At 56.6% G+C, this 18,579-nt stretch overlaps 2 protein-coding genes across 5 annotated transcripts; both read right to left on the reverse strand.

Moving 5' to 3' along the window:
* Positions 1-4: 4 nt before the first annotated feature.
* Positions 5-9,739, reverse strand: MAP2K7 (mitogen-activated protein kinase kinase 7). 2 transcript variants are annotated; one of them, XM_028534342.2, is made up of 12 exons: positions 9,540-9,739; positions 7,735-7,782; positions 4,596-4,737; positions 4,352-4,418; positions 4,130-4,243; positions 3,923-4,042; positions 3,664-3,771; positions 3,387-3,566; positions 3,191-3,271; positions 2,948-3,090; positions 2,331-2,376; positions 5-2,197 (listed from the first exon to the last, which is right to left on the reverse strand). In XM_028534342.2, exons 1-12 carry the CDS (start codon positions 9,661-9,663, stop codon positions 2,063-2,065), a joined length of 1,308 nt encoding a protein of 435 aa, XP_028390143.1. In that variant the 5' UTR covers positions 9,664-9,739; the 3' UTR covers positions 5-2,062. The 2 variants fall into 2 exon arrangements, with proteins under 2 accessions (XP_028390143.1, XP_028390144.1); XM_028534343.2 differs by lacking the exon at positions 7,735-7,782 and having other exon boundaries at positions 9,540-9,738.
* Positions 9,740-10,978: 1,239 nt separating this feature from the next.
* On the reverse strand, positions 10,979-18,098 carry LRRC8E (leucine rich repeat containing 8 VRAC subunit E). Of its 3 annotated transcripts, none has more exons than XM_036032747.1 (3): positions 17,996-18,098; positions 15,041-15,183; positions 10,979-14,171 (listed from the first exon to the last, which is right to left on the reverse strand). In XM_036032747.1, the coding sequence occupies exons 2-3, from the start codon at positions 15,176-15,178 to the stop codon at positions 11,928-11,930; spliced, it is 2,382 nt and encodes a 793-aa protein (XP_035888640.1). In that variant the 5' UTR covers positions 15,179-15,183; positions 17,996-18,098; the 3' UTR covers positions 10,979-11,927. The 3 variants fall into 3 exon arrangements, with proteins under 3 accessions (XP_035888640.1, XP_028390506.1, XP_035888639.1); XM_028534705.2 differs by lacking the exon at positions 17,996-18,098 and adding an exon at positions 15,379-16,758 and having other exon boundaries at positions 15,041-15,179; XM_036032746.1 differs by lacking the exon at positions 17,996-18,098 and adding an exon at positions 15,379-16,758.
* Positions 18,099-18,579: the final 481 nt, after the last annotated feature.

An 18,579-nucleotide genomic window follows, 5' to 3' on the forward strand; every position in this document is an offset into this window, starting at 1 on the left:
CCAGTGGAAGAAAAGGGAGGGGTTTTATTCTCAAGCGTCTAAGGATTTACAAACAAGGGTGTTTCATTTTAAAAAGAGAAGGGGCAATACTGGCAGCCCGATAAAGGATCGTGGGCTGGGCCAGGCTGCCCCAGTCTCCTGCCTGCCTGCTCAAACCTCTGCCTGGTCCAGAAAGATGGCTGGTGACTGGAGACAGAGGGAGGAGAGGCTCCCCCAGGGTTCCCACTTAACACTGAAGGGGAGGGAAAGGCAGACACACACTCACGAAACAAAAGTTAAATAAAGATACACCTGGGCAGCTGGCCTCTGGCCGTTGCTGGCCCTGGAACCAACCACTTAACCTTGTGGTTACAGGCTAAAGCCCCCATGGCTGGGACCCCACAGGGTGGAACCTGGCCTGTTGGCCCCCCACCCTGCCCCAACCCCTCACGAAGGGGACTTGGGCAAGAGAAGGGCCACCCCCCACCCCTGGGGGGGCAGAGAAGACGCAGAGTACTTTTAAACATGCAGCCTTTTGTGACTACGTTGGGAGGGTAACAGGAGTCGATAGGGCGGAGAGAGGTTACAGCGACGCCTAGGCTGTTTCAATTGCTCCAGCTACGTCCAGGGAGACTCCTCACCTTGGGTGCTGGTTGGTTTTTGTGTGCGTGTGCGTGTGCGTGTTTTGTCCACTGATTTGCATGCATCACCAACAAAAGAAGGAAAACACCCCCCTCCTGTTCTGGCTGCTGCAGAGGGGCTGGGGGGAGGGGCCCCGTGGCCCAGCTTCAAGGTGGCCAGCTCTGGGGGAGTGGAGGGGCACTGTGTGGGCAGTGACTGCCTTCACATGCCCAGCCCTCAGTTTGCTCCACCTCTGTCCCTATCACACATCCTCAAACCCCCACATCCATTCCCTGTACCCTCCATCCCCGCCTCCCATCCTCCACTCCCCATTCCCTGCCACACCTGCATTTCCTGCCGCCCATCACACTCCATACCCACCTTCCCTGAAGGCCACCCTGCGTGGCCACGGCCCCATGGGCTCCCTCTGAACTACCTGAGGTCTTCAACTCATCCCAAGCTGTGGCCAATCTCCAGCCCCAAGGGAAGAGCCCCCATCCCTAGGACCCACTTTTGGGACTAGTTTCTCCGGGTCAGGCTGACAAGGCACAGTGGCCCAGACCCCCTGCCTGACTCCTGGCCCCAGCCCTCCAGTGCCCAGGGTAGGTCGGGGGCTATACCACAAGCAGCTAAACATGACTTTGGTAAAAGTTTCTGAAGGTATCAATAAGCCCCATGAGAACAAGCTCTTCTTCCTCCCTCCGTCCCCCAAACACCCCACCAAGTACAATAATATACAATAAACTCCAAAAAGGACCCCCTGAGATCAAAGAGAGAGACAGACAGACAGACTGACAGAGAGGGAGCACGAGCACGCACGCAAGAGCACGCAGCCTGGGTCAGCTGCAGTCACAACGCCCAGACTGCCTTCCTGGGATGAGGATGCCAGCCAAAAGACTCATCGCTCGCCACAGACCTAAGAGGACCGAGGGGTCCCATTGTGGGTGGCAGAGCCTGGGCGTGGGCCAGGAGAGAGGCAGAGGCAGAAGCAGGAAAGGAGACAGAAGAAACCAGAGAGGCAGCAAGGGAGGTGAGAGAGGGAGGTGGAGACAGAGCATGTGTACCATGGAAAGTGGAAAGGGCAGCATGGGGTGAGTGTGGGAGGATGCAGGACAGGTGACTCTCTCCTGGCCTGTGGTGGCCACCCCAGCCCAGAGGTTACGACTGAATAAATAGCGAGTCTGCTCGCGACCTGCTGTCTTCCGTTCACAGTGTCTGTAGGGGGACTCGTACAGTCGGCTGACCCCAGGACTGGAGGGGCTAGGGCCTGGTGGGCCCATCTGTCCATGGCTGCTGGGTAGGGAGTCAGGGTTGGGTTGGCATCCCATACTTTGTCCTCAGCCCTTGGCGGCCATCCAGTTCCCAGGTCTCCCGTGGTAGGCAGCTAGGTGGCCAGGTAGGGAAGAGGGGGCCTGAGGCCACTTCCCTGGCCCCCACAGTGGGGCTGGCCGCCACCATGCAGCTACCTGAAGAAGGGCAGGTGGTGTTGGTTTAGGACTCCACTAGTCCTCGGTGACTCGGTCTTCGCCATGACATCCTTGAACCAGGATGCCACATCCACGTCCAGCGTCTCATAGTGCTTGATGAAGCTGTGTTCCTGCAGTGCCCAAGAGGGGTGCTTAGGACAAGGGCAGCTTCCCTGCTAGCCCCACCCAGGCTCTGGATGTCCAGAGGAGTGAGTGGTGGGGAGTGAGGCTGGGACAGAGTAGGGAGGGGCTTCAGATACTCACAAGTAGCTTATTGTACTTTGGTCTCTTCCTGTGATCTTTAGTAAGGCTGGAAACAGAGAGGAGAGGGAAGTGAGGACCTGGAGATAGGCCCGGCCATGCCACCTGCTGAGCCAGGGTTCTGCAAAAATTGTGGGAAGGAGCTTCTGTGTCCTCCCAGCCCTGTGCCATGAGCTGGAACACCTCAAAGGACCCAGGGCCTGCACTGACCTGGGCGGGGGCTGAACCGTGTCATGAGGTGCCAGTAGGAGTTCCCTGGAGAGAGAATCCAACATGGACATCCTGCCTGAGCAATTCTGCTTGACGGTGCAGAATGCTTCGAGCCCTCTGACCTTTGCTTGTTTTCAACCTCCTGAAGTGAAGCTCATGGTCATCTAGCCAAATGCTCTGGAGCCAGCTGTCCCCTCAGGCCCAGTCTGAACCCTGGTCATAGCGCCTAGGGCTCCAGTTTCTGCCTACAGCCCCTGCCCTGAGGTACTTCTGGCCCACAGTTGCCCAACCCCCATGAAGGAGGGCTTGCCATTCCCCTCAGGCTCCACAGCTTCCCCGTTGCCCTGACCTCGGGCTACACCTGACTTGCCCACTTCCCCCAGCACAGCGCTGGGGTAGAAGCTCCTCACCAGTCTTTGACGAAGGACTGAAAGTCCCCCGAGAAACCCATGTGGCCGGGCAGGAGTGGGGGCTCTTCCTGCAGGACCTTGGTGAGGACCTCAAAGTCCGTCTTACAGTTCTTGTAGGGAAACTGTCCTGTCGCCAGCTCCACCTGGGGAGAGATGGATGGCTGGGTTGGCCAAGGACAGGCTCCTGCCCTCCCTGCTATCCTCCTGTACCCCAAGAATGGGTCAGCCCAGCTCCCAACTCACCAGGGAGATGCCCAGGCTCCACACGTCAGCCCGGATGTCATAGTCTGGCTTGGTGGGGTCCGGGGGGTCAATGCGCTCAGGCTACAGGGAAGAGGCAGGGGAGAGTAAACAGGGAAAGGGGAGAAGGGAGCCCTGTGGCGGGGGCAGGTGCACTGCCCAGGTCCCCAGGCTACCCGCCCGCTGGGCCGCCACTTACTGCCATGTAGGCAGCACAGCCAGCGCTCCGAGTTTTGGCCTTGGAGTCGACAAGGCGGCCACTGATGCCAAAGTCGCAGAGCTTGATTTGGCCCCGCTCGTCCAACAGGATGTTGGAGGGCTTGACGTCCCGGTGGATTACCCCGTGCTTCTCTTTCAGGTAATACAGCGCCTTCACAATCTTTGAGGAAAGGGGAGGGTGCTGTGACTGGGTCAGGAAGGGGGTTGATGGGGTCTGGGCAGCCAGTCTCAGCCCCTGTCCCTGCCTGGCCACTCACCGCTACCGTCATCTTGCCTAGGATCCGCTCAGGGATGGGGCCCTGCATCCGCTTCTTCAGCTTCTCGGCACAGGTGCCCATAAGCTCCATGGCAATGAAGACATCCGTCTGCAGGGGCAGAGGCATGGCTTTGGGGCAGCCATACCCTCTTGCCCACCCCAATCACAGGAAGAGGATGGCGGCTCAGGGAAAGGCTCAGAGCAGCAAGGGAGACTCAAGGAAGTGGGCAGACAAGGTGGGGCATGGCAGTCGGGCTCACGTTAGTGATGAAGGTCCCAAAGCACTGCACGATGTAGGGGCAGTCATGGCTCTTGAGTACCACGTCTAGGTCCATGAGGATCCGCTTGTTCTCTTCTTTGTTCCCTGAACGTCGCATTTGCTGCACAGGATGGTGTGGGGAGGAAAGGAGATCCTAAGTACCAGACATGAGGGTCATGGGGTTTACTTGGGTCGGGTGGGGGCTCACCTTGACAGCAATGATGTGGCCTGTCTTTCTGAAGCGCATCTTCCATACCTGGCCGCAGGTGCCACTGCCCATCTCCCCCAAGTTCTCCAGGTCATTGATTTCCGCCTGGTAGCGCTGGTGAGGAGAGTTGTGGCTGGGGGTCTGCCTTGCCTCTGTCCCACCACACAGACCCAGCCTTGCTGAGACCTGCCCACCCCCTGGGGGCTAGGGGAAGGGTGGTACCTGGCCCCCGATAGTCAGGTAGCCTGTCTGCTTCATGATCTCCTGCAGCTTCTGATCAATCTCAATACTAAAGGAACAGGGAGCATGTGTGGGTGGAGGGGTGTCCTGACCAACCTGAGGCCACCCCAGCTCCCAACAGGCAGGGATTCCCACAAATTCCACCACCCCCTCCCTGGAGCCAGCCCAGAGGCCCTCCCCGACACTGACCTCCCACAGATCAGCTGGCCCTGCTCCAAAGGCTCACCTCTCCACGCTTCGGGGTGTGAACAAGGTGGATGGGAGTCCCAGCATGTGGCGGGGCCGGGCGGGGGGTGTAGGTTGCTGTGGGGAGCTCTCGGAGGATGGTGAGCGGCTGCCGCCATCATTGGCCAGTGGGAGCTGCAGGGCTGGGGGGGGTGGTGAGAGCCAGGGGCGTGGAGGGGGTTAGTGTCCAGTTGGCCCCACCTCCAGTGCTGGCACTCTTAGGGGCTAGGGACCTTAACCTTCCCCTCCTAGGCTTCTTCGCATTAGCTAGCACAGCCTCCTGCCCTGCTGGGTGGGAGGAGCTGGGGTCTGTACCCTTGGCACCACTCTCAGAGTACCTCTTCCATGCCCCTACTCTGAAAGGAGATGGAGTGGGCTGGCTGGGAATGGTGGTCCTCAGAGGCTGAGAGTTTATGCCCAAATCTACACTGATGGTGTCATGAGGCCTGGAGGCTGATGGTGTCCCTCAGGCAGGCACCCTCCCTGGCATGCCCCTTTCCTCCTCACCTCTGCCACAGTGCCCATGCTTGGGACCATGTGAGGAAGGACTGCCTGTCAGGATCAGCCTGAGATTTGGTCTTGTGGGCTGAAATGAACTTGGCTGCCCAACCAGAATGAGGCAGACTGCCTTAGGGAGACAATGGGCAAGGGACCCACACTTCCCATGTCCTATGTTCTGTTCCAGAGTCAGGGAGGGCCACCCTCTGGGCAGCAGGTTCATCTCTGAGCTTCCCAACCTGGCCTGCAGAGCTGGGGCAGACAGGGGCAGGGCAGGGGCAGGACCCCAGACTGGGCCTGTGTGCTGATGATGGAGGGTTCTGGGTGGTGCCACCCCTACAGGACTGGCAGGATTTGGAAGGGGTGCTTGGCCAGGCAGGGGTTTGGTTCTTTCCAGCAGCCTGCATGCGGATGGCTTGAGCATGCTGCAGGCAGACAGGCGGGCAGGCAGCGGGCAGGCAGGGGACACCCCAGGACAGGCAGGGAGTGTTAGGGGATGGGATGGCAGGAGACAGACAGACAGGAGCCAAGACTGGGACCCAGCTGCCCAAGACTAGGGTGCTGCAGAGACAGGCAAGAGAGGCCCAGACAAGAGAGCATGTTTGCTGAAGGGCTGGGAGCCTCCCTTGGCTGGGCTGGCAACAGGATGGAGGAGCAGGGACCACTGTGGCTCTGAGAGGAGAATGACAATCCTCCATTGAACCCTCATCCCCCCAGGCCTGGCACTCTGGAAGGGGGTCCTTGGCTGGGGAGGGCACTGGCTACAAGTGCCCTCCCAGGTACACCTTCCCATGGAGAGCAGGCCTAGGGCCTGCTCCCAGCTGATGCCCTTCCTCTCTCCACACCTCCTGCCACAGCCCATGTAGTCCTCCTGCAGTTCTGCAAGCACCTGGTAATATGGGCCTGAATTGCTGGCAGGTGGGCACTTTCCTTGCCCTGTTGGCCCAGGTCCCTGATTCCAGCCAGAGTGCGGGGGCAGGTATATGACCTTGGTCTGCAGGTTCTAGAAAGGGTACAGGTACTGAAAGGGCCTGGCGGCAATAGAGAAAGAGCTCGGGGGACCACAGGGACACAGTCAAACCCAGCACCCTTGACTTCCATGCCCTGCCCCATCCCGGCTGTGTAATGAATGTCCTTGTATCTTGGCTCTGCCATGGCCTAAACCATAGTGCTAAGCCCCCCTGCCCCCCACTGAACAGCCTCGCCTTGTACTCGTACACCTGGACCTTCTTGAGACACTTCTAGGTTCTCATCCCAAGAGGTATCTGGACCCCTTTTCTGCCCTGCACTGTCAGCTCTCTGGGGAGAGGACCACATTCCTACTCTCTAAACACTTTGGTTCCCCATGTGTCCCTTCCCTTGCATAGGCCACTGGACCTTTGCGAGCTGTCCCAGAGCCTCAGAAAGGGCTGTGGGCAGACAGAGGCTACCACCAGCCCTGCAAACTGAAGCACAGGGGGATGTGAAGTGGCTGGAAGGGAGTGGGGTGGGGAGAGGGGAAATACATAATGTCCCAGTGTGGGCACTGAGCACTGAGCTGGTAATGGGCCACGCAGCAGGTCAGGAGAACAGAGAGCATGAAAATGAATGAGACAAAGATGAATGAATAAGAAAAAAGGTGGGGACGTGAGGACATGCGGCTATCTGGAGCCACAGGTGTACCAGGTTGTCAGCCAGCATACGTGCCCACACACACAGGTCATGGCAAACCCCCCACATGCAGACAAGTAGACAGTACAACATGGGGCCCCCACCAGCATCTTACACATACACACGAGGCTGTACACATACAACTTCCCAACCTAGTCCCACTTACCCACAAGGACCAATGGTACCAGACCTCCAGCCCAGTCAATCTCACAAAGACCGAAGCATGAGCCACCCTACACACATCCATTCCCAGTTCCACTGGCACCTGGACTCAGGCCTTGCAGGGCCATTCCTCCAACTCTACTTGCACACCCCTCACCCTCAATGAGACTTTGCTCTAACCCTCCCATCTCCAAAGGCTTGCCCCGACCTCCCTACTACAGCACCTTCACCCCTGCTCCACTCTGCCCTTAAGGATCATAGCCTCCCCTGCTCTCCTTGACCAGGAATCCGCTCATTGTTCCCACCCCCAGCTCACCCCTAGTGCAGCATCAGCTGCACAAGGAGAGGAATCTGGTCCATTTTATTCACAGCTGTGTCCCTGGAGCCTGGGGCAGGCACAGCACATAGGGGCCAAACATGTCCCCTGAATTGCTGAAATGGATCCGTAAGCACAACTGATGCACAGGTCCATTTTTTCTCCTTCCCACTACACACACGTACACACACGGGCTTCTCTCACAAGTGACACACTACCAGTCAGTGAGGGAGCCCAGTTCCTCCTCCAGGGAGTCCAAACCTGCATCCAACAGGATGGGAGAAAGGGGAGGTGAGAGGACATAGAGGAAGAGGCAAAGTAGGCCTGATGTGGCTCCCATGGAGGGAGAGTGAGAGTTCAAGGAAATGTGTATGTGTGTGTGCGCGTGCACACACATGTATATACACACAAACACACACAGCATGGAGGAACAGGGAGATGGGATTCTGCGGCCAGGGCAGCGGTTAGGTCAATGGTGCAGATGTCCAAGCAGCGATGATAAAAAGGCTGGTACCTGCTCGTTGGGACGGGGCAGGAGCAGGGCTTAGAGTGATCACAATAACTGGATGGGGAGAAGGAAGAAAAAAAACAACACCACGATAAATCACAACAGAAACAATCAATTTGTCCAAAGAAAAGAAATCAAATCATAATGAGGAGAAGGGGGAGGCGCAAGGCACCAAACTGCAGATGGGTAGAAACCAACAGATGGGAGGACTGGAAGGATGGATGGAGCTGACACAGACACAGATGCCTAAAGTGGGGCTCCTCAAGGCCTGCCTGCCTTGGGCCTTGCCGTGCCTCACTCTGCACCTGGGACAGCCACCCCCATAAGGCACCCCAGGGCCCCATAACCAGCCTTGTCTTGTTCATTTGGGCTGGGTTGGGGATGGAAGGGCAGCACTACAGATCCAGCAGGGGCCCTCCGGTCCTCGCTGGGCTTCCTGCCCAGGTTGTGTCGAACATTAGCATAGCTGCTTTGTCGCTTTCTCTGGGCTTCCCAAGAGACCCCCCCCTCAGGGAGGAAATATGAGCTGACCCACAGAGGGAGGGAGGGAAGGGGAGTGGGCCCTACACACAGACAGGTGGGTGTAGGCTATGAAAGTCAGGCTGGGGGGAGTAGGGGGTAATCTGAGTACCCAGATATAGGGCATCTTCCCTGTCCCTGTCGGGCTGACCCCATTGGAACTACATAACTACAAGGGTCAATCAGAGAGGATACTGAGGAGGACAAGAAAGATGCAGAAAGCATGTGGGGTGCTGTTCATCAGGCCTGCAGGGAAGGGGGAAACTTGGTGCCCTTCAGCTGAGAGGATCTGAGAAGAGAGTTCTGTGGCACATAACAAGGAGACTAAATGTGATCATGGTGCTCCCAAAGCAGGTGGGGGTGTTGGGGAAACCCTTGATTTCAGATGCCAGGAAAGTAGGCACTGAGATGGTGGAATCAGAGGATAGGTGTATGAGTGCTGGGATGCTAGATATCACCATACTGGCCTCAGGTGTCCCCAGGCCAGCTTGGTGAGTGTGTGGGAAAGAGAGAAGTCACTTGAGTCCAGATGACAAAAACTCCAGGCTGGGGGTTGGGTGTGTATTTTTCAGAGGCTGGACACAGTCACCAAGATGCTGGTAGTGAACTGGCCAGAAGAGTATAAAGAGGTCTGGGTTTGTGAACAGAGTGGGGGTCTTGCTGAGCTTAATAACAGTCTGACTGTGGAGTAGGGATCCCCAGTTACAGGGAGGGAGTGGCGAGAATCATTTAGTCAGAGGAATAGGAGGTGTATATGTGGTCGAGTAACTTCAAGGGTCCCCAGGTCAGATGTTGAGTGCATGAGTGGATCATCCCTTGAGTCCGGGTGGACAAAGACCCAGCAGTGGAGAGGGGTAGGGGCCTCTTGACAATCACTGAGATGGTAGGAGTGGAACCACCTGGTCAAAAGGGTTGTGTGCGTGTTTCCAGAGGACCCTGGATGTAGTCAGATCGCGTGGAGTAGGGTGAGCTCGGCTCACCGTAGGGTGACAGTGGCTCCGCAGATCACGGGGATGGGGGAGGTTCACCAGGTGGGGGTGGTCCCACCTGGAGCTGGGTAACTAGCCTTCCGGGACCCATAGGGGGAATCCCCCAGATCGGGAAAAGGCCGCCAGGAAGCCCGCCAGCCCCAAGGCCCCAGGGTCACCGTGACCCTCTCCACGTCGACCGACAGCTGAAGGGGGACGGTGAGAAGCAAGAGCGCCCCGGAAGCGGGGGCGGGGCTTAGAGCGGGGGCGGGGCCTCCCGCAGAGCCCGCCCCCCCCCCCCCCCCCCCCCGCCGCCGTGCTTACTGGGCCTGGGCCGCTGGGGACTGATATCTAGGTTGAGGTCGATCCTCCGACGGGCCTCGCGGTTCTCCTGCTTCAGCTTTGCTTCCAGGCGGGACAGCTTCTGCTCCAGGGAGGACGCCGCCATCTTCCCCGCCGCCGCCGCCGCGCACCTCCCCGCCGCCCGTCAGCCCGGCAGACAAACACCGCACTGCGCCTGCGCCTGAATGACCCCGCCGAGCCGCCGTCTCGTCCCGCCTGGCGCATGCCCGGGTAAGCACTCGCTAGTCTCTGAGCGAACCTGTGCGCGTGCGTGTCTCGTTCCAGACCGAGGGATGACGCCACCTAGAGCTCACGCCTGGCAACAAGCGAACTACCCGCCGAGATGCACATGCGCAAATTCCCAGTTGCGACGGCGAGCCGCTCCTTGTGAAAACCTCATTCCGGATTCTGCAGAGAGCGACGGGCTGGGAAAGTGACACGCTAGCGTTCTGAAGGGGAAGACGAGGTCTCCCGTTGGGAGTCCTTTGCGCGTGCGCTAGCTGTTTCTCCCGGCACTGTCGCGAGTGGCTGCCTCGGTTGTGTCTTCAGTCTCCTCTTCACTGTTCTTGGCTGGGCCCTTTCTGGCCCCTACTCCCTCTCAGGACTCCTTTCTCACTTTGAACATGCTTCATTAGGATCTCTGTTTTGCTTAATTGCTCCCTCCTCATCCTAATTAGGCACCTATAGGGAGCTCCTTCCATTTCAGCAAGCTCAGGGTTGGCCAAGGACAGGGTGGAGAGACAGGGTAGGTCTTGGGCCACTGTCGGGGCAACGGAATCCTGCAGCGTGACCCCTGATCTCGGCCACGGGGCCAAAGTCAAGGCTAGAGTTTGAGGTCATAGTGGCCTGGGACATTTTAAGACTTTTCTTACCCGAGACGTCCCGCCCTCAGAATGTGAGCCCAGCTCCTGAACAATGCAGAAGACTGGCCCTGGAGTTAGGTGCTTCAGCCTAGTGTCCCTGCAGCCTAAATATTCCTTTAACAGGTCTTAAAGGTGCTGGGAAAATGTCCCCGTCTGAAATCCTGAGTTCCCGAAGAGCAGCGTGCCTCTGTTCTTAGGTGCCAAGAAGAGAATTGCATTTTGCAGACACCTGGGAGGTGGCCAAACCCAGGAGGTCAGGGTCTGGCTGGCTGTGCCTAGCGTTCTACAGGCTCCTGGTCCAGCTTAGGGGACCCCGCTGGTGATTACTTACAGGTGAAACAGATAAAAGTATAGAGTCAGGAGGATAACAGGGAAAGTATAAGAAAGGGGTTTCTCCAGGAAAAGAGCTAGAAAAGAGATGCCACCTAATTTCTTCTGATTGTCTGAGGTCTCCAGGACGAAGACATACCCTTGATTGTGGTACCTGTGGCCACTTGCCTATAATTGGTCTGGTGAAATGGCTTAGACAAGGACAGGAGTGGACACAGGAGATCAGAGTGATAGTTCTGATAATTAGTATTGTTTATTTTTTAACAAATGTATCCTCTACAGCAAGTGTTCTTAACCTGGGGTCCACAACCCTTAGGATATCCATGAATAGCCCTTAGGGATTGGGGGGGGGGGGTTGTTGACTGCCTGAAATTGTTTTCAGAATAGTGCATGGATGTATACACAGGCATTTTCCTGAGGAAGGAGGTGCCCCCAGCTTTCATCAGATTCTCAAGGGTTTAGGCATCTAAAAAGGGTTCAGAATCCCTGCTCTAGATATCCAGATATCTCCTCTGTAGGTCATTCCAACATACAGGCCTAGGATCATGTGCATCAGAATTACCTGGATTGCTTATTTACAGGCAAGTTCCTGGCCTCCAGCCAAAGCTCCTGAGTCAGTTTTTCAGGGGTGGGGCCTGGGATGTTTTCTGGGAATGTTGATTTTGATGCATAGCCAAATAAGAGAACCTTGTTTCTGAATTCACATGTCCGTACATAAGGGCTTAACATCAAAGTAGGGGCAGTGTGTGCTGGTCCTTCCTGTCTGTGTCCCTTTCTTGGGAGAGAACCCCTGAGGTAAGCTGTTTGGTGGGGGAAAGGATTGAAATCCTACTGGGCTGTGTCCCGCCCCTTTTTGTGGCACTGATTGAGCTAGAATGTCCAGGGGGAGGGCAGCAGTTCTAGCCCAGGGCTGGGGCAGGCAAGCCAGACAAAGACAGAGGTGTGGTTTTGGTCTCAGAATCTTATGACTGAGTTAATCCTTCCATGACGTTCCACCCCAAATCCACAGCCTACCATCTCACTAGATAAACCAGTCTCAGGATCTTGCCTGGGCCCCACAGGCTGGCTTGTCAGCTCCTCCTCCCTGGCCCAGGCCCACCTGCCTTGAAGACAGTGATAGAGATTTTGGAACTGAAACATCCAGAAAGCCTCTGCCTCAACCTACCCCTCCCTGGCTTCACTCCTCCTCCATCTTTTCCCGAACTTCTGTTGGCAGGCCCTCATAAAGGGTGTCCTCCACCAGAAGCCCCTCCTTCTTGAGCCCTCTACAGTTGCCCAGTTCTTCTGGCAGTGCCTCCAACCTGTTGCCCTTGAGCTCCAGGCGGCTGAGGGCCCTGAGGTTCCCCACCTGGGGTGACAGCTGACTGAGGTGATTGTGGCCCAGGAGCAACGTCCGAAGCTTACAGCAGAAGAAGAGCTCATCAGGCAGGGCCTCTAGGGCATTGTAGGAGAGAGCCAGGTGCTGTAGGTTCTGGAGGAGACCCAGCTCAGGTGGCAGGGAGTGCAGCCCATTGTGGGTGACATCCAGCAGGCGGAGGCCAGAGCACATGCCCAACTGAGGTGGCAGGGCCTCTAGCTTGTTGTGGCTGAGGTAGAGCTGCTCAAGGACCCTCAGCTTACGCACATGTTCAGGGACATACGCGATCTGGTTGTGCCATAGCCTGAGTGTGACCAGCTTGCGACAGTGCTGGAAGCTGAGGATTTCCTCAATGGACCGCAGGTGGTTGTCCTTGAGGTCAAGTTCCTGCAATGCACCCAGGCTGAAGATGGCATGGGGAATGCGCTCCAGCCCACAGGCCACCAGCTCCAATTCCCGAAGCACCACTAGCTTCTTGAGGCTGTTAAGGGCCAACAGGCGGGACCCATCATTGTGCAGACTAAGCCGCTGCAGGTGGCTGGCTACATCCGTCACGCTGGCTGGGACCTTGCCAGCATTGCTCCGAAGAGACAGCACCTTAAGCTGCTTCAGCTCCCGGAGGCTCTCAAGGGTGGCTGCCTGAGCCAGCTCTGGGGGAAAGAGCCCCTCAAGGTGCAGCTCCTCCAGGCCGCGTAGCCCAAACACCCAGAGGGGCACCTCACGGAGCTCCTCACACTTGATACGGATGACCTTCAGGCGGTCCCGCAGAAAGATCTGCAAGGAGAAGGGCAGCCTGGCAGGCGAGTGGAGCAGGCTGAGCTCCTGCAGGTGTACCAGCTGTGACAGGCTTGGGGGGAAGGTGATATCGCAGATGGCCTCCAGGCGAAGTGCCTCCACCTCTCGGAGCTCAAAGATGGTGTCAGGAAGTCCTGGGAGCATGCAGAGTGCCAACTCCAGCCGGCCCTTGGCGTTGTGCTGCAGCTTCTGCCGAAGTTTCTCAGGTGTCCATTCATGGTTGAGGTTGAGCTGCTTCAGTCGGCTCTCACTGACCTCAGAGAGGAAGACGGCGAAGCGCTTGGAGTAGAGTGGGTCGTATTGGTCAATGAGGTGCAGCATGAAGGCAAAGTCATTCTTTACATCGGGGATATCATTCATGCCAGTCTCCTCCCGCACAGAATGAAAGGAGTATTCCTTGAGGGGCCGGTGGAAGAGCCAATAGAGTGTATAGAGGCAGGTGATCCCATAGACACACACAAAGGAGATGTAGCAGAAAGCCAGCTTGGAGAAGAGGTGGGCCTTGGTGTGGTTGCAGCAGAAGCTGGCATAGCCTGTGAACCTTGAAGTCTCCACTGTGCAGGCTACTACAAAGCTTATTTTCTCCACGTAGACAAGGTTGTAGACCAGGATGGCAAAGAACTTGCAGACTTTGAGCACTGTCTGCCTGATGTACATGGTGTATAAAATGTCTCCCTCTTCCACATGTATGCGGAACTTCTTGACCTTCTCAAAGAGGGCTTTGGCCTGCTCGCCCTCCTTCTTGTCCAACAAGGTGACAGCCGGTGGCTCAGTCACCACTTTCTCAGGCTCCTTCAGCACCTTCTCTTTCTCACCCTCCCCTGCTTTTCCTGGCCCTGCCTCAGCTGCCATGGTCATTGTTGCTTGTCCAGTGGTATGGCCTTTGCGGTTCTCCCCTGAGACCTCAGACAGGGCCCTTGTAGTCCATGGTGAGTCGAAACACTTGCCCAGGATGGAGGTGAAGTGTTCAATCTTGGAGCTGGTGCCAGGGAACTTGAACCAGAAGCTGGTGCAGACCATGAAGATGAGCGTGTGAATGACAACCAGGTAGGGGAAGTACTTGGGGTACCAGTGGAGGGCTTTCTCATAGCAGAGCTGGTTAATGAAGCTGTACTGCTGCAGGTCCAAGTTGTTTTTGAGGCCACTCACTTCATGGAGACCCCCCATCTGTTTGGGGACCCCCTGCAGCAGCAGTTGCTGACATGGGGTCTCAGATAAGTTCTCCCAAGGTTCATGACTCGGTAGACAAATGATCTTGTCCTGTGTCACCTGGGGATAAGGAAGAGGGTGAAAGGGTGCAGGAACTGGGGAACTGGGAGATAAGTAGGCTGAGGTAGGAGGCCCTGATCCTTGACAGTCCCCAGCTGGTTGTGGCTTTGGTAGAGTAACTAAGCCTGAGCATTGGTCTTTGTCTGAAAAAAAAATTAGGTTGACTTGTGTCCCCCCAAAAGATGTTGAAATCCTAACCCCCAATACCTGTGAATGTGGTGGTGTTTGGAAATAGTCTTTCCTGGGCAGAGGGATTCCAGTTAAGATGAGATCATTAGGGCACGCCCTAAACCAATATGACTGTGTCCTTTTAAAAAGGAGAAATCTGGACACACACACACACACACACATACACAGAGGGAAGATGCTATGCAGAGATAGGGAGAACATCATCTATGAACCAAGGAATGCTTGAGGCCATTGGAATCTAGGAGAGGCACAGGACATATTCCCCCTGACAGCTCTGGGAAGGGCCCAACCCTGTGAATGCGTTGATTTCATAGTTCTAGGTTCCAGAACTATAAGACAATAAATTTCTGTTTAGGCTACCCACTTGGTGATACTGTATGACAGACCTAGCAAACTAATAAGGTAACTGCAGGTATTTCTAGGTCCTGGGGACATAAGTATTACACTATAAAAATATGGCTGCCATAGCTATGCGAAGGACTTTGGTGCTGCTGCCAGTGGTAGAGGGAATGGGAAGGCATCAGAATTGGTATGGAGTATGGGGGCCTCTGGTTTCCCCCTCCTTGGGTAGGGGGAATTTTCTAGGTCCCTCTCCCATCTGTCCAGACCACGCCCAAAGCCCCGCCTTTATGTAGACTTCACTTCTCCTGCCCCTTAGTCAGTCTGGCCCCTCCTCTTACCTGAAGGGTGCAGCCAAAGACCCCGATCATGAGCATAGCCACCGTGAGGTATTCGGCCAGCACATCCCACCAGGGTTTGAGCAACTTGAAGGCGGGCTGCTGCTCGGAGAAGTGCTTGAACTCGGCCACCGGAATCATCCTGCCTACGGGAGAGGGGGAGAGGAGGAGGCGTAAACACAGAGACCTCAGCCAGAGCCGCGAGGAGCCAGACCATTGCCTCTGCTCTGGGTCTGCGCTCCGACCTGTCAAAATCTGGCAGAACCCAGGAGCTATGCGTCCCCTCTCCCGCTCCCCGTGATCTCACCTCATTCCTGGAGCCAAGCCACTACTGTTCTCACCGTTTCTGCTCCTGGGACCTCTGCCCCAGTCAGAGCCTGCCTGCCCTCCCAGAGCTCAGGAGGCACTGTCCATCCACAGGGCTGCTGTCCCTGAGCTAGCCTGTGTGTCCTTTCAGAACCGGGGCATCTCCTCCCACCCCTAACGCTAATCTGGGAAAAACTTCCTCTGCTGCTCTCCGGACTTGAGACACTGGTGTCCAGCCCAGCTCTCTCCACCACTGAACCAGAGGATGGCCCAGGGCTCAGGACTTCCGGGGTGTGGGAGGCCACCTCCTTGAGGGGAGCTTGGGGCACCACCTCCAAACTCCAACCGGAAAAGCCGGCTAGAACCTGGCTCTGGTTACAGGCCTCAGGGGCAGGGAGTGGCAAAACTGAAGGCTGGTCAGCCCTGGCGGGGGGAGGGGGGTGTGTGACTAGGACACCTGGGTTTCTAGAGGGGCTAGTGTCCAGGATCTGAGGCAGAAAACAGACACCTGGGCTCTGAAAGGCAGGGGTGGGTGAGGCTGTGGCAGAGGATCAGGAAATGAAAAACTCAAGAGAAAGCCAGCGTAACACCTACAACCAGGGTAGGACTGGGCAGCCAGCCCACTGCCTGTCCCTTGGTTTCATTTTAGACCAAGGTATCATTATTCTAGATACAGATGGCCAGGTATAAGTCACATGAAGGCCACAAATTGGGACCCAGGAGTCTCCCTCTTCTCTCCTGGAGGTTGGAGGTGGGAGGAGAGGGAGGCAGCAAGGCCCTCACTGCCTGTGAGTGTGCTCCTAGGCCACCTGCCCCTCCCAGCATCCATGGTCCCCAATATACAGTCCTCATTTCTCCCAAAGAGTTTCTGGAACTTGCTGTCATCCTGACAGCCAAGTAAAAATGCCCCAGTGCATGCCAGTCAGTCTCAGTCACCAGGGAATCACGTGGAGACACACCCAGAGCACCTTAACAGCCCCCAGTGCCCAAAAGCACAATGCAGCCACATAAAGGGTCCCTGGGGCATTCCAAAGTGTGCACATTGGTGTGTGGGCCCAAGTGCACACACACTGAGCAGAGGGGGGTCCAGGACCAAGGAGGCACCACACACTCTTTTTCCAGTCCCTGCCACCCACTGTTTCCCTGCCCTGGCTACCTGTCCCTGCAAGGGGCACTGCTCAGCTGCTTAATTCAAGAACAGTAACTCTGGGGGCTGTTGCAGAAATGCCACACGCAGAGTCAGGCACTAACTTCCTACCTGAGTCTCTGCCACACTTCCAGAACCATCTCAGTGGTGGAAGCTCACTTCTGGGGTCCACAATCAAAGGCAAGAGGGCAGAGACCTCCAAGTTGCCCAGAAGATGGCCCAGTGGTTCCCATGGAACAAGGTGCGTACACAACACCATCAGAGGCAGACACGAGACATTATCATTATGTGTCTCCATGACTCAAACTTGATTGTCACAACCTACCATTAAGCTTCCACAGACACAGTGCTGCCCACCCCCCCACCCTGTCTGAGTAGGGCTAGTGGGAGGATCTGGAGAATAGGACTTTTGGGATGTGCAGGGACCCTAAGAAAAATAACAATGGGGCCATGAACTCAACTTACAGCCACCGGATGCTTTCAATGCCCCAGTGAGCATGAGTGTTGGAAACCCTCTTTCTCCAGACTCAAAGGGAGGGAAATAACTTAAGTTTTCACAGCCACAAATGGCATTTGAGGCCCAACGCCCAAGTTCCATCTGTCTGATTACATCCACTCTGTTCCATTTTGGGAGAAAACCTCTTGAAGACACCAGCATCTTTGCCAAAAGAACCTCAGTAGGGGGATGCAGGAGTGAGATGAAGGGATTGCTGCTCTGAACTCCAGGTTGGAGAGGCAGTCTGCCAGCCTACCACCAGGTACAGGCTCCCTACCTGGCCTTAGCTCCACCCAACCACATCTGCCTCTTGCTTCTCCTTTCTCAGGCCCTCCCCAAGCCCCCACATTGTCTCCTAAAACATGGCAGTGATGGGTTCTCCTGGTCCAGCCCCATCCCCACTAACAGTCCATATTAAGGATCAAGGAAGACATAGCAGCAGTCATCAGCCCTAGAACAGGTCTTGGAGGAGCACAAGGGCCAACCTTTGACTTTTACACAAGGGAGAAACTGAGGCCTGGGTTGGGAAGGATGCGCCTTAGTAGTGGATCTTGGTCTGAGGTCCCGTGCCTGGGAACTCTCAAACTAGTACTTTTCCAAACTGCCCTGCCAGGACTTGGGAGTCGGGGAAATCCTTAGGTTCAAGAGTCCTGGAGGGGGCAGCCTGGTGAAGACCCCAAGTGGTGGTTCTGCTGCCTTGAGGGGCTTCACAGAGTCAAGTTGTCGCCGTTGTCTCAGTGACCAAGGAGAGGGGACATGATGAAGGCCAACCCACCCCCAAGGGCCACACCCAGCCTATTGATCTTCACTCTGTCATTGTGCAGCCCCGTGTGCTGTCCTGACTAGGGTAACCTCTTTCTGCCCCTACCTCCTCCCCAGCTCTCCTGCACGCAGTACGGTGGCTGTGGGCCCCAGACACAGTACCAGCTGTTACTTGGGGCAGTCCTCCCTTGGGCCCAACCCCTCACCCTGCAACCTGGTTCTCAGCGGAGGAGAGCTACCTACTCACCGCTCAAGGGCGGAGCTGAGCCCAACTCCTGGGTCCCTGCTCCTGTCGAGTTAGTCCGGGGCCAGGCTGGGTGAATCAGGGCGGGCGGGACAGTAACCCGGGCCGCCCCATCCCCCCGCCCCCGCCCACCTGGACGTCTCAGTCCTGCCTCTCTCCCAGGTGTCCCCCTGACTCCAGGCGCCCAGGATCACAGAGAAGTGTGACCGTAATCCTGCTCTCCCCAGGTGTTCTGAGGGCCGGCCCAAAGAGCAGGGTCCCTGAACTCTGGGCTCAGTTGCCATCAGGTGGAACCTGGCCTGGGGCATACATATGAGGTGGGTTGAAGGCACCGCGCACCTCCGGGGCGCTGTCCTTGGAGCCAAAACTGTGTAGACGGGGTCAGAAAGCATGGAAGGGCCTCCTCCTTCATCCACCCTAAGGTGCAGCCACCTGGTTTTAAGGTCTAAGCAAGGAACCAGTGACTGAGGTCCATGGGAGAGGAAAGGGATTTCCCATTCCTGCTCCAACCACCCAGTCAGGGAAGCCCAGCAGAGTGGGGTGCTTACCTGTCTTACCCTGCCCAGCCTTGAGGCTGGCTGTCCACT

This window comes from Phyllostomus discolor, chromosome 8 (assembly GCF_004126475.2).
Source record: "Phyllostomus discolor isolate MPI-MPIP mPhyDis1 chromosome 8, mPhyDis1.pri.v3, whole genome shotgun sequence".
NCBI classification, from domain to species: domain Eukaryota; kingdom Metazoa; phylum Chordata; class Mammalia; order Chiroptera; family Phyllostomidae; genus Phyllostomus; species Phyllostomus discolor.